The sequence below is a fragment of the Sorex araneus genome, chromosome 5 (genome assembly GCF_027595985.1).
Source record: "Sorex araneus isolate mSorAra2 chromosome 5, mSorAra2.pri, whole genome shotgun sequence".
Lineage (NCBI taxonomy): Eukaryota > Metazoa > Chordata > Mammalia > Eulipotyphla > Soricidae > Sorex > Sorex araneus.
In genome coordinates this window covers 202,504,090-202,522,614 of record NC_073306.1, presented here as the reverse complement: position 1 = coordinate 202,522,614, position 18,525 = coordinate 202,504,090, and the positions used below count along the sequence as shown (strand labels likewise).

Here is an 18,525-nt window from a genome sequence, read left to right as displayed (position 1 = left end):
ACACCCGGCAATGCACAGGGGTTACTCCTGGCTCATGCACTCAGAAATTACACCTGGCGGTGCTCGGGGGACCATACGGGATGCTGCGAATTGAACCCGGGTCAGCCGCGTGCAAGGCAAACGCCCTACCCGCTGTGCTATTGCTCCAGCCCCAGAAGCTCACTTATTCTTAAAAGTAAAGTCAATAAAGTAGGGCAAGGAAAAAGTGGAAAAATGGTTAAATTTTATGACTAAATGTACTTGTTGTAAAATTTTAGTGGGTGAATATGTGGATAAGTTTATTAGTTATATATCTAGTGTATTTAGAAGAATTAATTGAATATCTACTGTTTTCAAAACTATTTTTTTCTGGGTATTGAGTTATAAAGATGAATCTGGTACCTGACTGCTCGAAGTTCACAGTTTTTAGGCATATGTTTTTGTTTTGTGAAAATAATAAATGGGCTTAGAAGATAACCCAAAGGGCTGAAGTAATTGTGTCACATGTTTAAGGTCTTAAATAATCCCATGAGTCCATGGCCCCATTGTGCAAAGGTAAATAATTTTACTTGCCATTACAGGGTTCTGAAAAATAAAATTGAATAAAGTAGAATTGGAATGTTTAATAGATCTATTTCTTACATTTGGGCTGGAGCGATAGCACAGTGGGTAAGGTGTTTGCCTTGCATGTAGCCGACCCATTTTGATTCCTCCACCCCTCTCATAAAGCCTGGCAAGCTACCGAGAGTATCTTGCCTGCACGGCAGAGCCTGGCAAGTTACCCGTGGCGTATTCGATATGCCAAAAAGAGTAACAAGTCTCACAATGGAGACGTTACTGGTGCCCGCTTGAGCAAATTGATGAACAATGGGATGACAGTGATAGTGACGGTGATTTCTTATGTTTGTCATAAAGCAAAAAACATGGGCAAATAATATTAATATGATTGAACACATTCATCAGTAGAAAACATATTGGGTCTCAATTTCTTTTTAAGAAATTTCTGAAATTTTAAATTATTTGTAAAACATTTATTTATTTATTTTAATTTTAAATTTTTTATTGAGTCACCATGTGGAAAGTTACAAAGTTTTCAGGTTTAAATCTCAGTTATACAATGCTCGAAACATTTCTTTATTTAAAAAATTTTTTTTTGTTGAATTGGAGGCTGGTGTGATAGCACAGCGGGTAGGGCATTTGCCTTGCACGCGGCTGACCTGGGTTCAATTCCCAGCATCCCATATGGTTCTCTGAGCACTGCCAGAAGTAATTCCTGAGTGCAGAGCCAGGAGTAACCCCTGAGCATCGCCAGGTGTGACCCAGAAAAGCAAAAAAAAATTTTTTTTTATTGAATCACCATGTGAAAAGTTACAAAGCTTTCAGACTTAAGTCTCAGTCATACAATGATCAAACACCCATCCCTTCACCAGTGCACATGTTCCACCACCAAGAACCCCAGTATACCTCCCATCCCACCCCCATCCCCCGCCTGTATGGCTGATGATTTTCACTTTACTTTCTCTTTACTTTGATTGCATTCAATATTTCGACAGAAAACTCACTCTTATTATTTGGAATTTTCCCCAAAAAACCAGACCTTCCGAAAAGGCATCATTTGATAATTTGTTTTCCATTGCTGAGAATGAAGAGTATATGTTCCGGCTGCATGGTTTTGGATTTCTGGTATTTTAGTAATTAAGTCCAGAGAAATTTCTGCCAGAAGTCCCATCATTGCAAGCTCGTACCTCTGTTTAGTGTGCCTCATAAGATGCCTTATAAGGGGAAAGGAAAGGCTGAGAGAGAAAAACCTTTCCCCTCCTGGGGCAGCATGGGGCCGTAGCTTAGTTCACAGTCTAGAGACATTTCTGCAAGAAGCCACTAGGTACCGAAAGTAGTTAGTTGGTCTCCGGGATCATGGGCGTTCAGGAACGGAGGAGCCATTCGTGTGCGGCTACTTGGGATCACCTGTAAAACATTTCTTTAATAATTGAGGTTCTGTGACTTATAGTTCTGTTAGTGATGGTTTTCCATGCACACAATTTCAATGCAGTTTCTTTTAGATTCTGAAAAAATAGTATTTATTACAACAATCCATAATTCAATGCACTTTTTATGGAAACTATTCATTTCTTAAAGAAGTACTAAATAATTATATTCAATTTGTGCTGACCAAAAGGAAAAAGAAAAGGTGTAGGGAGATAAACATGTCTCAAGTCACAGCCCATTTTCATCTATTTTTATGTTGTAGTTAAAAAAGAAGTCCTGCTACTGTGATTTTTTTTGAACACTGCAGTTGGAGAAAAAAGTTTGGAGTTGAGAACAGTAAAAGGCAGCTATTCTGACTTGCCTTCTAGGAGCATGAGTTGTTTAGTAATAGTTACTTGTGCTTACACTACTTGCTTACTTGCAAAGAGCAGAAAATCCATATTTAGAAATAAGCCAGTGCAGTGTGCATGATATTGAGCAGCTGATGCTTTTAAAGCTCCAAGCATTTAAAAAAGTGAACGTAACTAAAATATGTGATTACAAATTATAATTTGTTTCTGTTGAAGTATCCTCTCTAAGAGAAAAAAATGTATATGCATATATATTTGGTAGAACTGCTTAGAGGTTGGAGAAAAAAATCATATCTGAATTTTGAAAGGTAAAAAACAAAAAAGAAACAAACATTAGAAGAAACATCTCCTCAAGTGACTTAGTTGCTTATTTGGTGCATGGATCTGGCTCTCGAAGTTTCTTGTAGAACTGTAGAAGTGGGGCTGAAATTTATACTTAGAACCCTTCAAATTGGGAATGAATGAATGCTTAAGCTGCTCAAGAAGTCAGAAACAAAGTTTTCTTTTAAAAATTTTATTACTATCCTGATATTTTTCTAATCCATGTGCTATGGAAATTAGAAGTTGCTGTCAGTTCAGTGCTTGTAAGTTATCGGCGTGGTTCAGTTACATGATTCTGGAATCGTGTAAACTTTTTCAGGTTCAGCTTCACTGTGTGCCCTAACTTGTCATGACCACTCCCTAGAGTCTAGGGAAACGTATTCCTTTTCCTCCTTTTGCACACACCCTTTCTGGTAACCACACATCTGTTCTCGGTGTCCAAGAGTTTGTTTTTAGTTTGCTTGTTTTCACACAAGAGTGAAATCACAGGGGTGGGGAGATAGTGCAGTGGTTAGGGAGCATTCTGGGTCTTCACTCAACCCAGTTTGATCTCTGGCGGCACACGGCCTCTGGAGCCCTGCCAGGTAGGACCCTGGTAGCTCCTAAATGCTGTTGAGGTGGGTGGCCCTGGTGTCTCCTGGCACTGCAGGACCTGAGTTCAACCACATCCTCGGGCCTCAGCAGTGAACTATTTGCCCTGTTGGCCAAGTGATGCCACAAGTAGCCACCAGAACCCACTGAGTACCTCTTGGGAGGACCCTGCTCACCCCCTAAAAGTGAATGAAGTCACAGAATAGGGACACATGCATTTTAAATTGGATGGGAAAACTTGATAATGAGAAAGCATGGTGGCCGTTATTATGGAGATTAATGGAGATGAGGTTACAGGGAAGAGGTATATACGTGGTACTGAGGATCAGAGCTGAGCTCCCAAGTACAAAGACATCTCTCCAATCATATAGAAGTTTTGAGCAAAAGATCTTCATTTAGAATTGTTTGTATCTTAGCCTCTCCTCTAGAGTAAATTTTTTACGATTTTATCAATACAAATTCTTGCAAATGGTCCGTCTGTCACCAAGAGCTACTCTGCCTGGATCTCTTCATTCTGGAAATCCACACCTTTATCTCCCACTCAGCCTGTTGGAGTTGAGTGGAGCTGAGTTTCATTGTTTCATTGTTTTCATGTGAATGATTCACTTGTATCACTTGTCATCCCGTTGATCTTTGATTTGGAGCGGGTGCTAGTAACGTCTCCATCTGTCCCTGTTGCGTGCTAGTGTACCCAGTGGTTATCTGCTTGCTCCAGGAACACAAAGAGCCTCAAGAACCGTTCATTTAGGGTTTTTTTTTTTGGGGGGAGGGGTTATTTATTTATTTTTTAAATTTATTTATTTTAAATTAGTGAATGACCATGAGGGTACAGTTACATATTTATATATTTTTGTGCTCATGTTTCCCCCATAAGTTCATTTAGGGTTTTGACGAAGAAGTCTGACCATCTTGTATGTGGGTGGCACGTGGTCTTTTGACGGACCATGGAATCCAGTCAGTAACAGCTCTAGTCCAGAGGTCGTCTCTGAATCACATTAGACTGTCCAACCCATCTGATTTTTGATGTCTTGGCAAATGAGACAGTGTTCCTGATTCTTGATTGTGAATGATTAACTTGTTTAAAAGATTTTGTGACGCCTGCTGAAAATATAGGCAGAAAAGAAGCTTTAGTAAAAGAGCAATAGAGGAATGGCTCTTTCTTGGTAGGTGTGTAGGAAGTCTTCATTTTTCATTGTTTTAATTCCGTGTTAGAAAATAGCTTCAGGGCTAGAGCGATAGTACAGCGGGTAGGGCATTGGCCTTTTACGAGGCTGACCAGGGTTCAATTCCCAGCATTTCATATGGTCTCCCAAGCACTGCCAGGAGTCTAATTCCTGAATGCAGAGCCAGGAGTAATTCCTGAGTGCAGAGCCAGGAGTAACCCCAATGCATCGCCAGGTGTGACCCAAAAAGTGGGGAAAAAAAAAAGAAAACAACTTCACTCATGGTTCTTGCATATTTACTAATGCTTTTGCTCTGTGTGTGTGTGTGTGTGTTTGTATTTTCGTGCCTCCCCCAAATTTTCTGAACATTTGTATGTATTAGAGTGTCATAGGTCACAAAATCACATTTACATTGTAATATGAATGAGAATGAAATGAGAATATCAATCTTGAAGTTGAAATGTGGGAAAGTAGGCATCATGGATGTTGAAAGTATTTGGGATCCTCTACTTGAATTTAGCACCTAGGTAAGCCTATACAGGGAGTATGGACAAAGATGAACTTATAGCAAAAATTTGCCAAAAATCATTCCATATCCAAAACAATAGAGAAAAAAAATGGAACAAATCATGCCCTTGTCCCCCCAACTTCTGTCTCTTTCTGATTGTCCTTTTGAGTTCCCAGGATTCAGGCAAGTTCTTGAGTTTTCAAACCTTGAAACTTGGTGACCATTGACATCATTATTTTGATTTAAAAAATGTGTTCTAAGATCAAACAACAAACTATTTTTTTTCTAAATACAGCCTGATTTTAGTTTTCCAAGTGATTGCTTTGTATCCAAAGCGGAATTAGAATTGCCAATAGATTGTTTTTCTACTAAGGCATCTGGTCTTTTCTGTTCTGGATTGTGCAAAAAAGTTAAACGTACAAGTAGTTTTTATCTGATCAAAACAAATACGAGACAAAAAGCAGTCATACATTAAGAAAACAGTAAAATATGAAAACAAGAGTCAGGTGGTTTGAAGAATTTGGGTATTGATAGATTTCTAGGCTCATCTATAAAACAGGGATAGATTAGTATATATATATATGATGGAAAGTACATTTTTAGATAGCATTTATAGCACATTTTATGGAATATAATGATTGTCTATAATTGCCTAACAAAATATAATCCAAAATTTTATCTAATTCAAAGGCATTGGGAATTTATAATCAGTCTATAAAATCTCCAGTAAATAAGAGTGAAACTTTAGTGGCATATTTTTATGTCACTAAATATTCACATTCACATATGTTGAATGTAAGAAATGAATGACATTGGGCCAGAGGGGTAGTAGGGCAGGTTAGGGTGCTTATCTTGCATGAGTCCAACCCAGGTTCAGTCCCCCGCAAACAAAAAACAAATTGTTAAATATGCATATTAAACTAGTGTATCATTGAATAGAAATGATTATTGTAATTGGCTATAAAATATAGCCAATATGAATATATATTTATTTTTATATAATTAAATCATACCTCAAAATACTGAAGACAATTGTGCATTGACTCTCTTTTAATGTAATACAATCAATCAAAACAGTCTGAAGATGATAGTTCCATCATCCACAGTTCCATTAATTATTTATATTAAATAAATATATATTTATTTAAAAACAAATATGCAATATAACCAATCTTCAGCTATTTTTTTTCCAAGTATAAAATAAATTTTAATGCAATATATTTTAGATGCCAGGGTTGAAAACTAAGTTACATAAATAAGAATAAGGCGTGTAAGATATTACATTAACTAATTTGAATTTTCTTCTTTACACAGGTTAAAATCATATAGCAACTAATGACTACAAATTGAATTTTGTTGATTTATCTTTTGATAAATCAAATTCACATTTCTTTAAGCATTGTTATAGCAAGCATATGAAATAAATTAGTTAATTGCCGGCCTAGGGAATGGCGGGGACTCTGGGCATAGGGGTGGTGGGATTGGTGTTGTAACTTTGAATGCTTGATAATTATATTCTGTTTTTTTTTAATTGATTTATTTTTTAACTAGTGAATCACTGTGAGGGTACAGTTACAGATTTATAATTTTCGTGCTCGTGTTTCCCTCATACAATGTTCGAGAACCCATCCCTTCACCAGTGCCCATTCTCCACCACCAATAAACCCAGCATTCCTCCCACCCCCCAATCCCATCCCTCCCACTCTGCCTCTGGGGCAGGGTATTCCCTTTTGTTCTCTCTCTCCAATTGGGTGTTGTGGTTTGCAATAAGGGTGTTGAGTGACCACTGTGTTCAGTCTCTAGTCTACTTTTAGCACACATCGCCCTTTCCCCGCATGGCCTCCAACCACATTTTACTTGGTGTTCCCTTCTCTATCTGAGCTGCCTTTTCCCCAGAATGTGAGGCCAGCATCCAAGCCATGGAATCAACCTCCTGGTACTTATTTCTACTATTCTTGGGTGTTAGTCCCCTACTCTGTTATTTTATATTCCACAGATGAGTGCAATCTTTCTATATCGGTCTCTCTCTTTCTGACTCATTTCACTTAGCATGATACTTTCCATGTTGAGCCACTTATATGCAAAGTTCATGACTTCATTTTTTCTAACAGCTGCATAGTATTCCATTGTATAGATGTACCAAAGCTTCTTTAACCAGTCATCTGTTCTAGGGCACTCAGTTTTTTTCTAGATTCTGGCTATTGTAAACAGTGCTGCGGTGAACATATAAGTGCAGATGTCATTTTGACTATACTTTTTTGCTTCTCTGGGATATATTCCCAGAAGTGGTATTGCTTGGTCAAATGGGAGCTCAATTTCTAATTTTTTGAGAAGCTTCTATATTGTTTTCCAGAAGGGCTGAACCAGTCGGCATTCCCACCAGCAGTGCAATAGGATCCCTTTCTCCCCACATCCTCTCCAATCGTGGTTTGTTTTGTTCTTTTGGATGTGTGCTAGTCTCTGTGGTGTGAGGTGGTATCTCATGGTTGTTTTGATCTGCATCTCCCTGATGATTAGTGATGTAGAGCACTTTTTCATGTGCCTTTTGGCCATTTGTATCTCTTCCTTGGGAAAGTTTCTGTTCATTTCTTCGGCCCATTTTCTGATGGGGTTGGATGTTTTCTTCTTGTAGAGTTCAACCAGTGCCTTATATACCATTGATATCAACTCCTTCTCTGATGGGTATTGGGTGAATATCCTTTCCCATTCTGTGGATAGTCTTTGTATTCTGGTCACTGTATCTTTTGCAGTGCAGAAGCTTTTTAGTTTAATGTAGTCCCATTTGTTGATCTCTGTTTCTACTAGATTGCTTAGTTCCGTGTCATCTTTGAAGATGCCTTTATCTTCAATATCGTGGAGGGTTTTGCCGACCTTGTCCTCAATATACCTTATTGAGGTTTGTGGTCTGATGTTGAGGTCTTTAATCCATTTTGATCTGACTTTTATGCATGGTGTCAGGTTGAGGTCTAAGCCCATTCTTTTGCATGTGGTTGTCCAGTTGTGCCAGCACCATTTGTTAAAGAGGTTTTCCTTGCTCCACTTCACATTTCTTGCCCCCTTATCAAAGATTAGATGATCATACATTTGGGGTTGTGTGTAGGGATATTCCACCCTGTTCCATTGGTTTTCGGCTCTGCCTTTGTTCCAGTACCGTGCTGTTTTATTTGTTACTGCTTTGTAGTAAAGTTTAAGGTTGGGGAGGGTGATGCCTCCCATCGTCTTTTTCCCAAGAATTGTTTTAGCTATCCGTGGGTGTTTGTTGTTCCACATGAATTTTAGGATTGCTTCATCTATTTCTTTGAAGAATGTCATGGGTATTCTTATAGGGATTGCGTTGAATCTGTATAATGCTTTGGGGAGTATTGCCATTTTGACAATGTTGATTCTCCCTATCCATGAGCAGGGTATATGTTTCTATTTCCTCATGTCCTCTTTTATTTCATGGAGTAGCGTTTTGTAGTTTTCTTTGTAGAGGTCTTTTACTTCCTTGGTTAAGCTGATTCCAAGGTACTTGATTTTTCTGGGGCAAGATTGTGAATGGGATTGCTTTTTTCATGTCCCTTTCCTCTGCCTCATTGTTCGCATATAGGAAGGCCATGGATTTTTGGGTATTGGTTTTATAGCCTGCAACTTTACTGTATAGGTCTATTGTTTCTAAGATCTTCAGCTATTCTTAATCTCTGTTTAATGTAACATGATTTCTTCAATCTCTGACTTGAGTAGAACAACATTTGAATCAACCGGAAAGTTTTTTTTTTTAATGGAAATATCATGCCAAGGAATAAATAGAGGCTTGCTTCACTGATATGTATCATCAAACGTCCTTGGAAGTATTTATTCTCCAATATGAAGAAAAAATCTATTAAGTAGACCATTTGATACTGCAATTGGAACTATCATCTTCAGACTGTTTGATTGATTGCATTACATTAAAAGAGAGTCAATACACAATTGTCTTCAGTATTTTGAGGTATGATTTAATTGTGGTTATTGGTAGGATGGAGAAAAGTGGTATCAGAAATTCATGCTGGTTGCTATAGAATACAGCTGGCATGGCCTTTGAAAAATCTCTTTTTAACTTCTTCCCCCCCACCTCTCCTTTTTAATTTTGTGGTGCTTTTGTTTTGTGTTGCACCCAGCAGTTCTCAGGACTCACTCTGGTGGCTTGGGGACCATATGGGGTGCAGGGAACGGAACCCTGGTCAGCCATGAGCAAGACAAGCATCTTTCCCTCTCCACTACCTCTGGCTCCTGTAATTTCTTGGTTGACTTTATTCTAAAGAACAAGTAAAATGGTTTCCCTGCCCAACAGATTCAATATTTAGGCCTCTCAAAAATTTCCTAAATGCTTAAAACATTTTAGAGCATTTCTGATGGAGGTGTGACTAATAAAACAAAGAGATTGCAACTGGAAGAAGTTGTCTACTTCCTTAATAGGATGTGTTTTTAAAATAAATTCCTCCGGAGTTGTTGGCAGACCACACAGGGTTGGGGGTTTTGTGTTTTTCTTTGACTTTCTGTTTTCCTGGCTCAGTGTCTCGTATTTGTTTCAGATAGGCCAAAGCTGCAGCAGTGATGGCCCATTTTGTTGTTGCTGTGAGTTGGAACCTTTTTAGTTCCATCCATATTGCTGTAGTAAACTTCTTTATCTTGTTCCCTTCAGACATTTGAAATCTGAAATATGTCAATCTATTTAAAGATGTTAGCAATTTTGAATACTGCCTTTCGAAACAGTGTATTCGCTCTGCCAACACTCCTAATTCTCAATTGTTCCACAATTTCTCAATGGTTCTTCTACCTCAGAGGAGTTAGTATTAATTTTCGGAGATAAAATAGCAGACTGCAAAGAAGTAATTAGGTGCCGAAAGGTTTTTGGTTGTCTCTGTAGTCTCTTGTGGACGTTTCTGAACTTAAGTAGACATTATCAGGAATTTCTCAGGTTAAAATCGTTATCAAATTCATTTCCTAAACATAAAATGCTGCAATTACTACATAAAAACGTTGCTTCACTAAGAAGTGATTTAAAAATACTACCAATGATACTCAGCCCTTTCAAAGATGCATATTCCACCACAAGAACCTTATAATCAGGCACAACTGATTTTAGGGCCTGGAAATCTGCATTTCCACTGTTATTAAAGAAAGCAGGGGAAGCATTTGGCTTCCTGCTACAGTCCTTCCTTCTTGCTCTGGTTATGAGCAGAAGATGGTGGAAACCAATGTGCATCATCTGTCTGTCTTCAACTTCTGTCGGGAGAAGAATGTCACACAGAGATCCTGTGGAATTTGTCTGACTTTGATAATGTAGTGCAGAACAGTTCTGAAAATAAAGACGGAATTGTTGTGCCCATTAAGAGAAGCCTGCCTCATCATCGTTGCTTTTCACTGGTAGCCCGTTCCTTGTATGAGGATTCTGTTTCTCAGAATCTTTCTGTGTCTGTGCTCGGGGAAGGCTGGAACACAGAGGCTTTGCTTTTGAGGGCAGAGTCCGACTCGTACAAGGAGCCTGTGTTCTGCAAATAGTTGGGCATAGAGGGGTATTTAGCATCCAGGAGGACTGAGACTGAGAAATCCAATAGAAATGCCATGGTCAAATAAAATGTTTGTTTCTATTATGTTGCACCTCGTAATAGAAAACATTAAATTAGCACAGGAGCATAGCATTTAGCATAGCATAAACAGGAGATCTGATTTGCTGTCTTATCTTTGCTAATAGGGAAGGTTAGCTTTGATTTTATGGCTATTAGAAGTTTCATTATCCTCTCATAAGCAAAGCTACTGGACCTGATCTGTATTCATCCTAATCAAATATGGATTCTTACAGAAAGAATCAGGTTATATGCTGATTTTAAGAACCATGAACCTCAGGTTATATGCTGAATTATAACACAAAAAGTTTTCTGAGAACTTGGTATGTGTTATATTAATAGACTTTTCTCTGCTATCTACTAAAGCTAAGGGAGGAATCCCAAGATTAATAGTAATCTTACAATTCACTTCACATGTGTAATTTAGGTCTACATCTTGGTCATCTTCTTCCTTTTTTTGCAGATATTAACTCAGTCATGCACTGAAATCCTGGAACTGCGACCTTCAAGTGTTTGTGTAGGGGGTAAGTAGCTAAAATTTTAAAATACCTTGAGAAAAATTTGTGTATATATGTATGTATATTTTTTAAGTTAAAATATATGATTTGAAATGCATGCTGGAAAGAGAATAGTAAAATTAACTTTTTTTGGCATCCTCTCTAAGAATTTTTAAATAATTCCTTGAAATATTTCTATTTTAAATTCAAATTCTTAAGATTGCAGTGTTATTTTAAATAATGAACATATTGTGTGACAGGCTTTTAGAGTCTTTTGTATATTTAGTTCATGTTTGAGACCTTTCCCATGACAATTAAAATAAAATATGAAATCTTTGATTTGATTATATAAATTGTGTTATTGGGACGGTTGGAAGCTCCTGAGTTTGGTCACCTGTCCAGTGTTTATTATCTGTGAGCTCAGTGAAGTCACTGAGTGAAGTGACTTGAGTGGCTGTCTGGGAGTGACTGTTATGCTTCAGTTTTTTTTTTTGTCTTGGTCACTCTTAGTAGAAATCTTATTTGAATAATCATTTTCCTATAGAGTGTAAGAAAATAGAGTTAGGAATACAATCATGTTTTCATGGTTATTAGTTGGCTAAATAAATGGAGAATGCGTTTTGGAACTGTCAGGTTATGTCTTTGATATCTTGTTTTGTAAAATAGTGATTTAAATATGTACATATGTATTTTCTTTTTACTTCTAGAGGAATTTAAAGTCCTTTTAAATGGAAAAGGATTCGTCCTGGGAAGTCAAAGTGACAGCATCCTCTGCACTTTAACTATAAATGAAACATACACAAAAAGTAGGTCTTCCGGAATTTTAATATTGATTTAATATCTTGTACAGTATCCAGTGTCTTCTCTCACTGAAAACAACTGCTCCGTGTATTTGTAAATGATCACTTTATTAAGGCAAAGTTAGTTTACGAGTAGAAAATGTTTATTTTAATAGGTATGTTTAGTCTTTGTAGATATGTAATAAATTGTGGGGTGATTACCATACCACATCCACCATGGGAGTGCTGGTCCCCGTCCGCAATAATTCATAAGCCTCTTGCATCCATGCACTTTGGCTCATCCTCTCTTCCAGCACCTCAGCTCTGTTCTCAGTCTGTGGGTTTGGAGGGCTGGAGGGCTGGCAGAATGGGTAGGGCTCGCCCCTTGCGTGCCGTGAGCCTGAGGCCCATTCAGGTTCAATCCCCAGCAACCCTGCGTTTCCCTGAGCCCTGCCAGGCGTGATTCTTGAGCACAGAGCCAGGAGTAAGCCCTGAGCATTGTCAGGTGTGGCCCAACTCCCCCCCCCCAACCCCATATCCTCACCACCAAAAAAAGAAAAAGAAAAGAAAACTTGATCAGTTTACTTTCACTGGATATTGCAGTTCCTTTACTTTGCTTCTTGATATACACACTGTGAGAGAGATCATCGGAGACTTGTCTTTTTCACTTTTGGCTTACTCTTAGCATGAAGCCCTAAACCTCCATCCCTGTTGTGCAAAAAGCAAGAATGCATCTGTTGATAGTCCAGTAGTAGTATTCCTGTGTAGAGGTACCACAACTTATCAAATCATTTGTCCTTGTGCACTTGGAGTGTTTCCTGATTTTCTAATTTATTTAGGCCACATCTGATGTGCTCCATTGAGAGCTACTCCTGGTGCTGTGCTGGGATCACTCAGCAGGGTTTGGGGGACCATGTGATGCCAGGGATTGAACCTGGGTCTTCTACATGCAACACATGTGTTCCGGCCCTTTGAGCCCGCTGCCTGACTGCTTCCAGATCCCAGCTATTATAAATACTGCTGACATGAACAGAATTGTGCACGTATCTTTTTGCATTCGTGTATTTGCATTGTTGGGAAGATACCAAAGAGGAGAATTGCTGTATAATATGATTGCTTGATTTTTTTACGTTGTTGAGCAATCTTCAGACTACTTTTCCAAAAAAAGTTGCATCAGTTTACTTCCCACCAACCAGGGAATGAATGAGGGCTCTTTTTTCCCCTTGCTTTCCCATCAGTGTTTGTGGTTTCTAGTGGGTTTTTTGTTTGTTTCTTTGCTTGGTTTTTTTTTTTTTTTGGATATAGGTCATTGTCATGGGTGCATTGTCACTGTCATTTTGATTTGTGTTTCCCTGATAATCAGTTGGAAGGAACTATTTTTCATGTATCTGTTGACCAGTTTTATGTCTCCTTTGGAAAGTATTTATTCAGTCTTCTTTTTGTATTTGAATGGGGGTCTTAGTTTCTTTGTTTTTGATTTCATTTTTGGGCCACACCTGGAAATGTTCAGGATTTACTTTTGGTTTTGCACCCAGGAATTACTCATGGCAGTGGTTAGGGGACCATATGGGATGCTGGAGATTAAACTTGGGTTGGCCACATACATGGCAAACATCCTATCAATTATATTATCTCTCTAACTTTAAGGATTGTTTGTTTTTTGATGCTGAATTTGTGAGTGCTTTGTATATCTAAAATTTTAGCCCTTTCCCAAAAGTATCACTGTCATCCCATTGCTCATTGATTTGTTCGAGCGGGCACCAGTAACGTCTCTCATTGAGAGACTTATCCTTACTGTTTTTGGCATATCCAATACGCACGGGTAGCTTGCCAGGCTCTGCCGCTTGGGCTGGATACTCTCGGTAGCTTGCAAAGAAGGGCTCAAGAATCACTTCTAATGGGACCATTCATATGGGACATAATGGGAATCCAACCTGATTTGGCCATGTGCAAGATAAGAGCCTACCTAAGCCACTGTACTCTCTGTCAGGCTCCTATAAACACTTTTCTATTTAGACACAAGAGGGAGTTTATAAAGGTAAATTATCAAATATATGGAGTCAGAGTCAATAAGCATCATTCACATTCTAGGATTATTCATTTGATTATGTAAATGTTATTTATAGTCTCGGTTAATGTTTCTCAGTTAGGGGCCATATTGACAACTCTGGCATTTCCCAAATTTTCCAAGGGGACCATAGGTTGCATAAACGTGGGGCAACAGACTGAGACCAGGAAGCTAACCTATAGAATGGAGATGGGACACAAGATCACAGGGGATCAGCATGGGAAAAGCTTGTGGATCACCCTTTAGATCCTTTTTTTCCAGATGGTATTACAAGGGCTACTTAAGCATTCAACTTTATAACATGTATTTATTGTAAACATGATAAGTTTACTAAACTTGAAAGAAATTATTTCTCCCTCAATAATTATTCATCTTTTCTCCATAACTTTAAAATTCTGCTTTTGAAATAGGTATCCTTTGTTCTGAACATTTTAAATTATTTGCAAAACTGAAGGTGGGAGGAAATAATTTCATAGCATCAAAAAGTGCATGTAATCTTAGTCTAAGTCAGAAATTGTAATTTATAATTAACAAATGCTGTATACATCAATGAGGCATGTACTTCACTTTTTATTCTTCTTTCCACCTTCTTTAGATGAATATAATTTTGGTGTTTCACACTAACACATATTACATAATATATATTAGTACATAATAATATATTATATAATAATATAATAATATATATTCTCACATTTAACTCTGTCCTCTTCATACTATTAATGGAACTATGTGAATAAAAAGTCCTGTATTAATGCAGTGATATTTCATTTTCTAGATGTCCATCCAGTAAGCGTGGGTCTTAATTCTATGCTCTGTCCTGCACCTGCCTTGAGTAAAGTTGGAGAGTAAGTACTTCTGTAATTTATTAGGAAATGGTGACAGATCTACTTTGCAGATCTCTTTCATTGTATCTTTTCTAGATATACAGATTGAATCTGAAATAAGACCATTTTGGTTTGTACTTAGTAGGTTAAAGATGGTGATATCTGTTTTATTTTATTTGATTAAAGGACTCTATGGGGTCAATTTGTTAGACACTTAAAATAATCAGAGCTATGCATGCTAGTTCCAGAGTGAGATTTTGATTAATTACTATAGTATATAAACATTGAAATTATTGATAAAAAGGAACATGATTTTTTAAGGCTCATCAAGAACTAAGAAATACTTGTGCTTTTATTTGTGTTGTGTTAAATTGTATGTGTGTGTGTGTGTGTTTGTGTGTGTGTGTGTGTGTGTGTGTGTGTGTTTGGTTTTCAGGTAATACCCAGTGATACTCAGGGTTATTCCTGGGTCTCTTTAGTATTGCTTGTGGTGTGCTTGGGGGAACACATGTGTTTCTGGGGGTTGAGCAGAGCTTGGCTCCATGCAAAACAAGTACTTTAACCCTTGTATTATCTCTTTATCGGAGGTCTGTATTCTTATATTCTTTGTGTGGTAGTATACCATAATGAGAGCACTTTCACTGCATCACTGTCACCGTCATCACTGTCATCCCGTTGCTCATCAATTTGCTCGAGCGGGTACCAGTAACGTCTCCATCATGAGACTTATTGTTTTTGGCATATCGAATACACCACAGGTAGCTTGCCAGGCTCTGCCGGGCGGGGCAGAGGAATCAAACCCGGGTCGGCCACGTGCAAGGCAAACGCTCTACCCTCTGTGCTGTCAAGAAATAATGCTTAGCTTGGATGAAGGGCTCTTATGCTAATCACCTGTACACAAATAACTTCACTAGTAATTTAGTATTTCCATTTGTGATTTTTTTCCCTACTCTATTATGAAAGCCTTGGCCAATAGCTACATAGATGTCTATGCTTAGGATAATAAATAAAATATAATTTTGTCAGCTCACTTTCTACTGACATTGTACCTAGAGTAGAAAAAAATAGATCTTATACGTCCCTACTTCAGAAATCTAAGTTAGTGTTTATAGTGTGAAGATCATAATTTTCGTCCTGATGAGGAAGGGGGTTAATAGTTTGAAGTTGACTTGCATCCTTAACTTTTATGAATGCTTAAATATTCAAGATATATATTGACCATTACTTCTGAAACTTCACTTCAAAATAAATGGGACCAATGTGTGATTTTTTTTCTCTTTAAAATCATCAAACTCAGAACGTATTGGGAAGGAGATCTGTCTGAAAAAAAAAAAATTCCATTACTTCTTTTGTTTGATAGGGAGTGCATTATAACACTTAGACAGAACTTGGGAATTTATCTGCTAATGTATTTGGGGACATCATTATGTGTTCTCTGAAGTATGTTTCAAGTAGTACAGACCTTGTCTTTGCCGTGACAGTTCCTCAGATTCACTTGTAGGTGATGAGCTGTTTTATGAGACTGGATTAAAAATCACGCAACTGAAACAGTTTAGCCTTGTAAGGTGACTGATGCTTAATATGTTTACCTAATTAGCTTTTGGCTAAAGATTGGAACCCATTAAGTAGCTAGTTAGTCTATGTTTCAAATAAACACATCTGGCCAACAATGAGTGAAGGCTTTTCCTGTGTGAGCGTGACAGATGTGGTGATGGTTCCCCTTGTTCTCGCACTTAAATAATTAACAACACTCTGGTGAAGTAGCCCTAGACAGACAGCCCCAAAGCCAGATGCACAGTCTCAGAGCTGCACACACGGACATGTGTCTCATCTCATTAGCCGGCTCTCTCAGTTCCTCTCTCGTATTTATGTAACTTCCTCAAATACATTTTGGGGGAGGATTACTGTGTTAAATGCATAGGGCTTGTGAATTTGGGTTTGAAAGAGGGTTTACATGAAGATGTTTATATGGAATTAGGGACTAAAATTATGGCTAAGTAAACAGGACTGAAGTTTGTATTTGGCACTTGATGTCACAGAGTAAACAGAAGTGAAAGCTGTCTGGGTGAACTGATGCAGGTAGTTAGTTCAGTGCTTAGCGTTGCGGAAATGGATCTTTGAAGTGAACTCACTTTGAGAAATCTCTGCTTGTTAAGTGTCTTCATTTGATAAAGATCTTAAGGCTAGTATGAACTAATGCTTGAAACAGAAATCATGTCAGGTGGTAGTAGACAGGTTATTCTCTTCTATTTCTTCCGTTGGACACAATTTCATTTTCAAAGGTCCTGTGATTAAGTTGTTTTACCAAGAAAAATCTGTAGATGGTTTGGGATGAATTTTTGCCAGTGATTCATTTGTCTCCAAGGTCTCCTGTGAGTTTGAGTAGAGGGACTGTGAAGTTCTTGGGATCCTCTGTGTTCTAGTCTGCGCGTGGGTTAGCATGGGGGCACCACAGCCCCTCGGTGCAGGATTCCTCTCTGACCCGTGTTTTGTGGGACCGCCACAATAGCACAGCTGCTCTGCAGTACTTGAGATCTCAAACCTGTAATTTGGCAAGAAGAACAGAACAAATTGGGTAAATATACATAAACACATTGTGAAGAAAGAAAAACAGAACAGAATGAATCAGAGCCTTATTCTACAGCTTGTTTGATAGAGATGATTTAAGGAGGCATATGGTATAGTTAAATGTGCTTTCAAAAACATTGGCCAGAATCTTCTGGCAAATATGAAATAAATATCTAAATCAGATGAAACTGATAGTATTAGTTCTCTTAAAAGCCAGTGTGGGAGACACTTGTCAGTGTTTTGGGTAAGAAGAGGTGTGATATCAGTATATCTGGAAAAAATTAGGCACATGATACTGAGAATCATGGAGATGAATGGTGTGGCTGACTGGGGTTAGAGTCTGACTTGGTCATACTCTTATTTTCTTCAACATTGTTATTTTTCAATATAACTCATTTTCCTGAAATAAAATTGATTAGTTACGTTTTTGTTTTGATTAGGCAAATTTTATCTTCAGCACAGATTCTCAGGAGCATGTCTTTAGAAAAATATGCCTATGTATATATGTGTATGTGTATCTATGTAATCCCTAATTCCACTATTTTTGTAGGAGACGATAAAACCAAATCTTTTATCCTTTAGTAAGTTTCTGGTAAGGAATACAGCTTTATTTATTTATTTATCCATCTATTTATTCATTTTTGCTTTTTGGGTCACACCCGGCGATGCACAGGGGTTACTCCTGGCTTTACACTCAAGAGTTACTCCTGGCATGCTCAGGGGACCATATGGGATGCTGGGAATCAAACCCTGGTTGACCACGTGCAAGGCAAATGCCCTACCCACTGTACTATTGCTCCAGTCCTGATATTTAATATTTTTGAAAGGCACCAAAATTTAATTATTATTTAAACTCCAATTTTATTATTTATTAAAAATGTAAAGCATTTAAGAAGGGTTTATTTTCAGTTCAAAAGTGAGAATATTTACAATATCACATTTATTTCTTCTGTATCTATCAATCATTCAGCTCAAAATTTATTATAGACATGCACGTATATTGGGTATCTGAAAAATATTTTAATCCCATTGAAGGAAATATATTTAGCCCTAAACAGTAAGTTATAAGACATTTACAAATAAGAAATCTTATTTTTAACCCATATTTTTACTATGTATTAAACTAACTTCTTAAAAGTATGCAGAGTATTAAACAATAGCATTTGATTTAGCATATCTTAGTCATTATAATTTTAATAACTTTCTCAGTAGCAGCCAGTTTAGTTTTTGGTATATGCAAATTGGAAATAAATTATTTATTACTTCTAGCAAATGCCTTTCACAGTTCTATTTAATTTTT

At 37.6% G+C, this 18,525-nt stretch overlaps 1 protein-coding gene across 2 annotated transcripts in view; it reads left to right on the top strand.

Moving 5' to 3' along the window:
- ANTXR2 (ANTXR cell adhesion molecule 2) overlaps positions 1–18,525 on the top strand; it is a 147,937-nt gene that overhangs the window by 27,829 nt on the left and 101,583 nt on the right. For both annotated transcript variants that reach the window (XM_055140639.1, XM_012934024.2), the window contains exons 8-10: positions 10,950–11,010; positions 11,691–11,789; positions 14,609–14,678. In XM_055140639.1, coding sequence (XP_054996614.1) covers positions 10,950–11,010; positions 11,691–11,789; positions 14,609–14,678 — 230 coding nt within the window. The remainder of the gene's footprint in view (positions 1–10,949; positions 11,011–11,690; positions 11,790–14,608; positions 14,679–18,525) is intronic.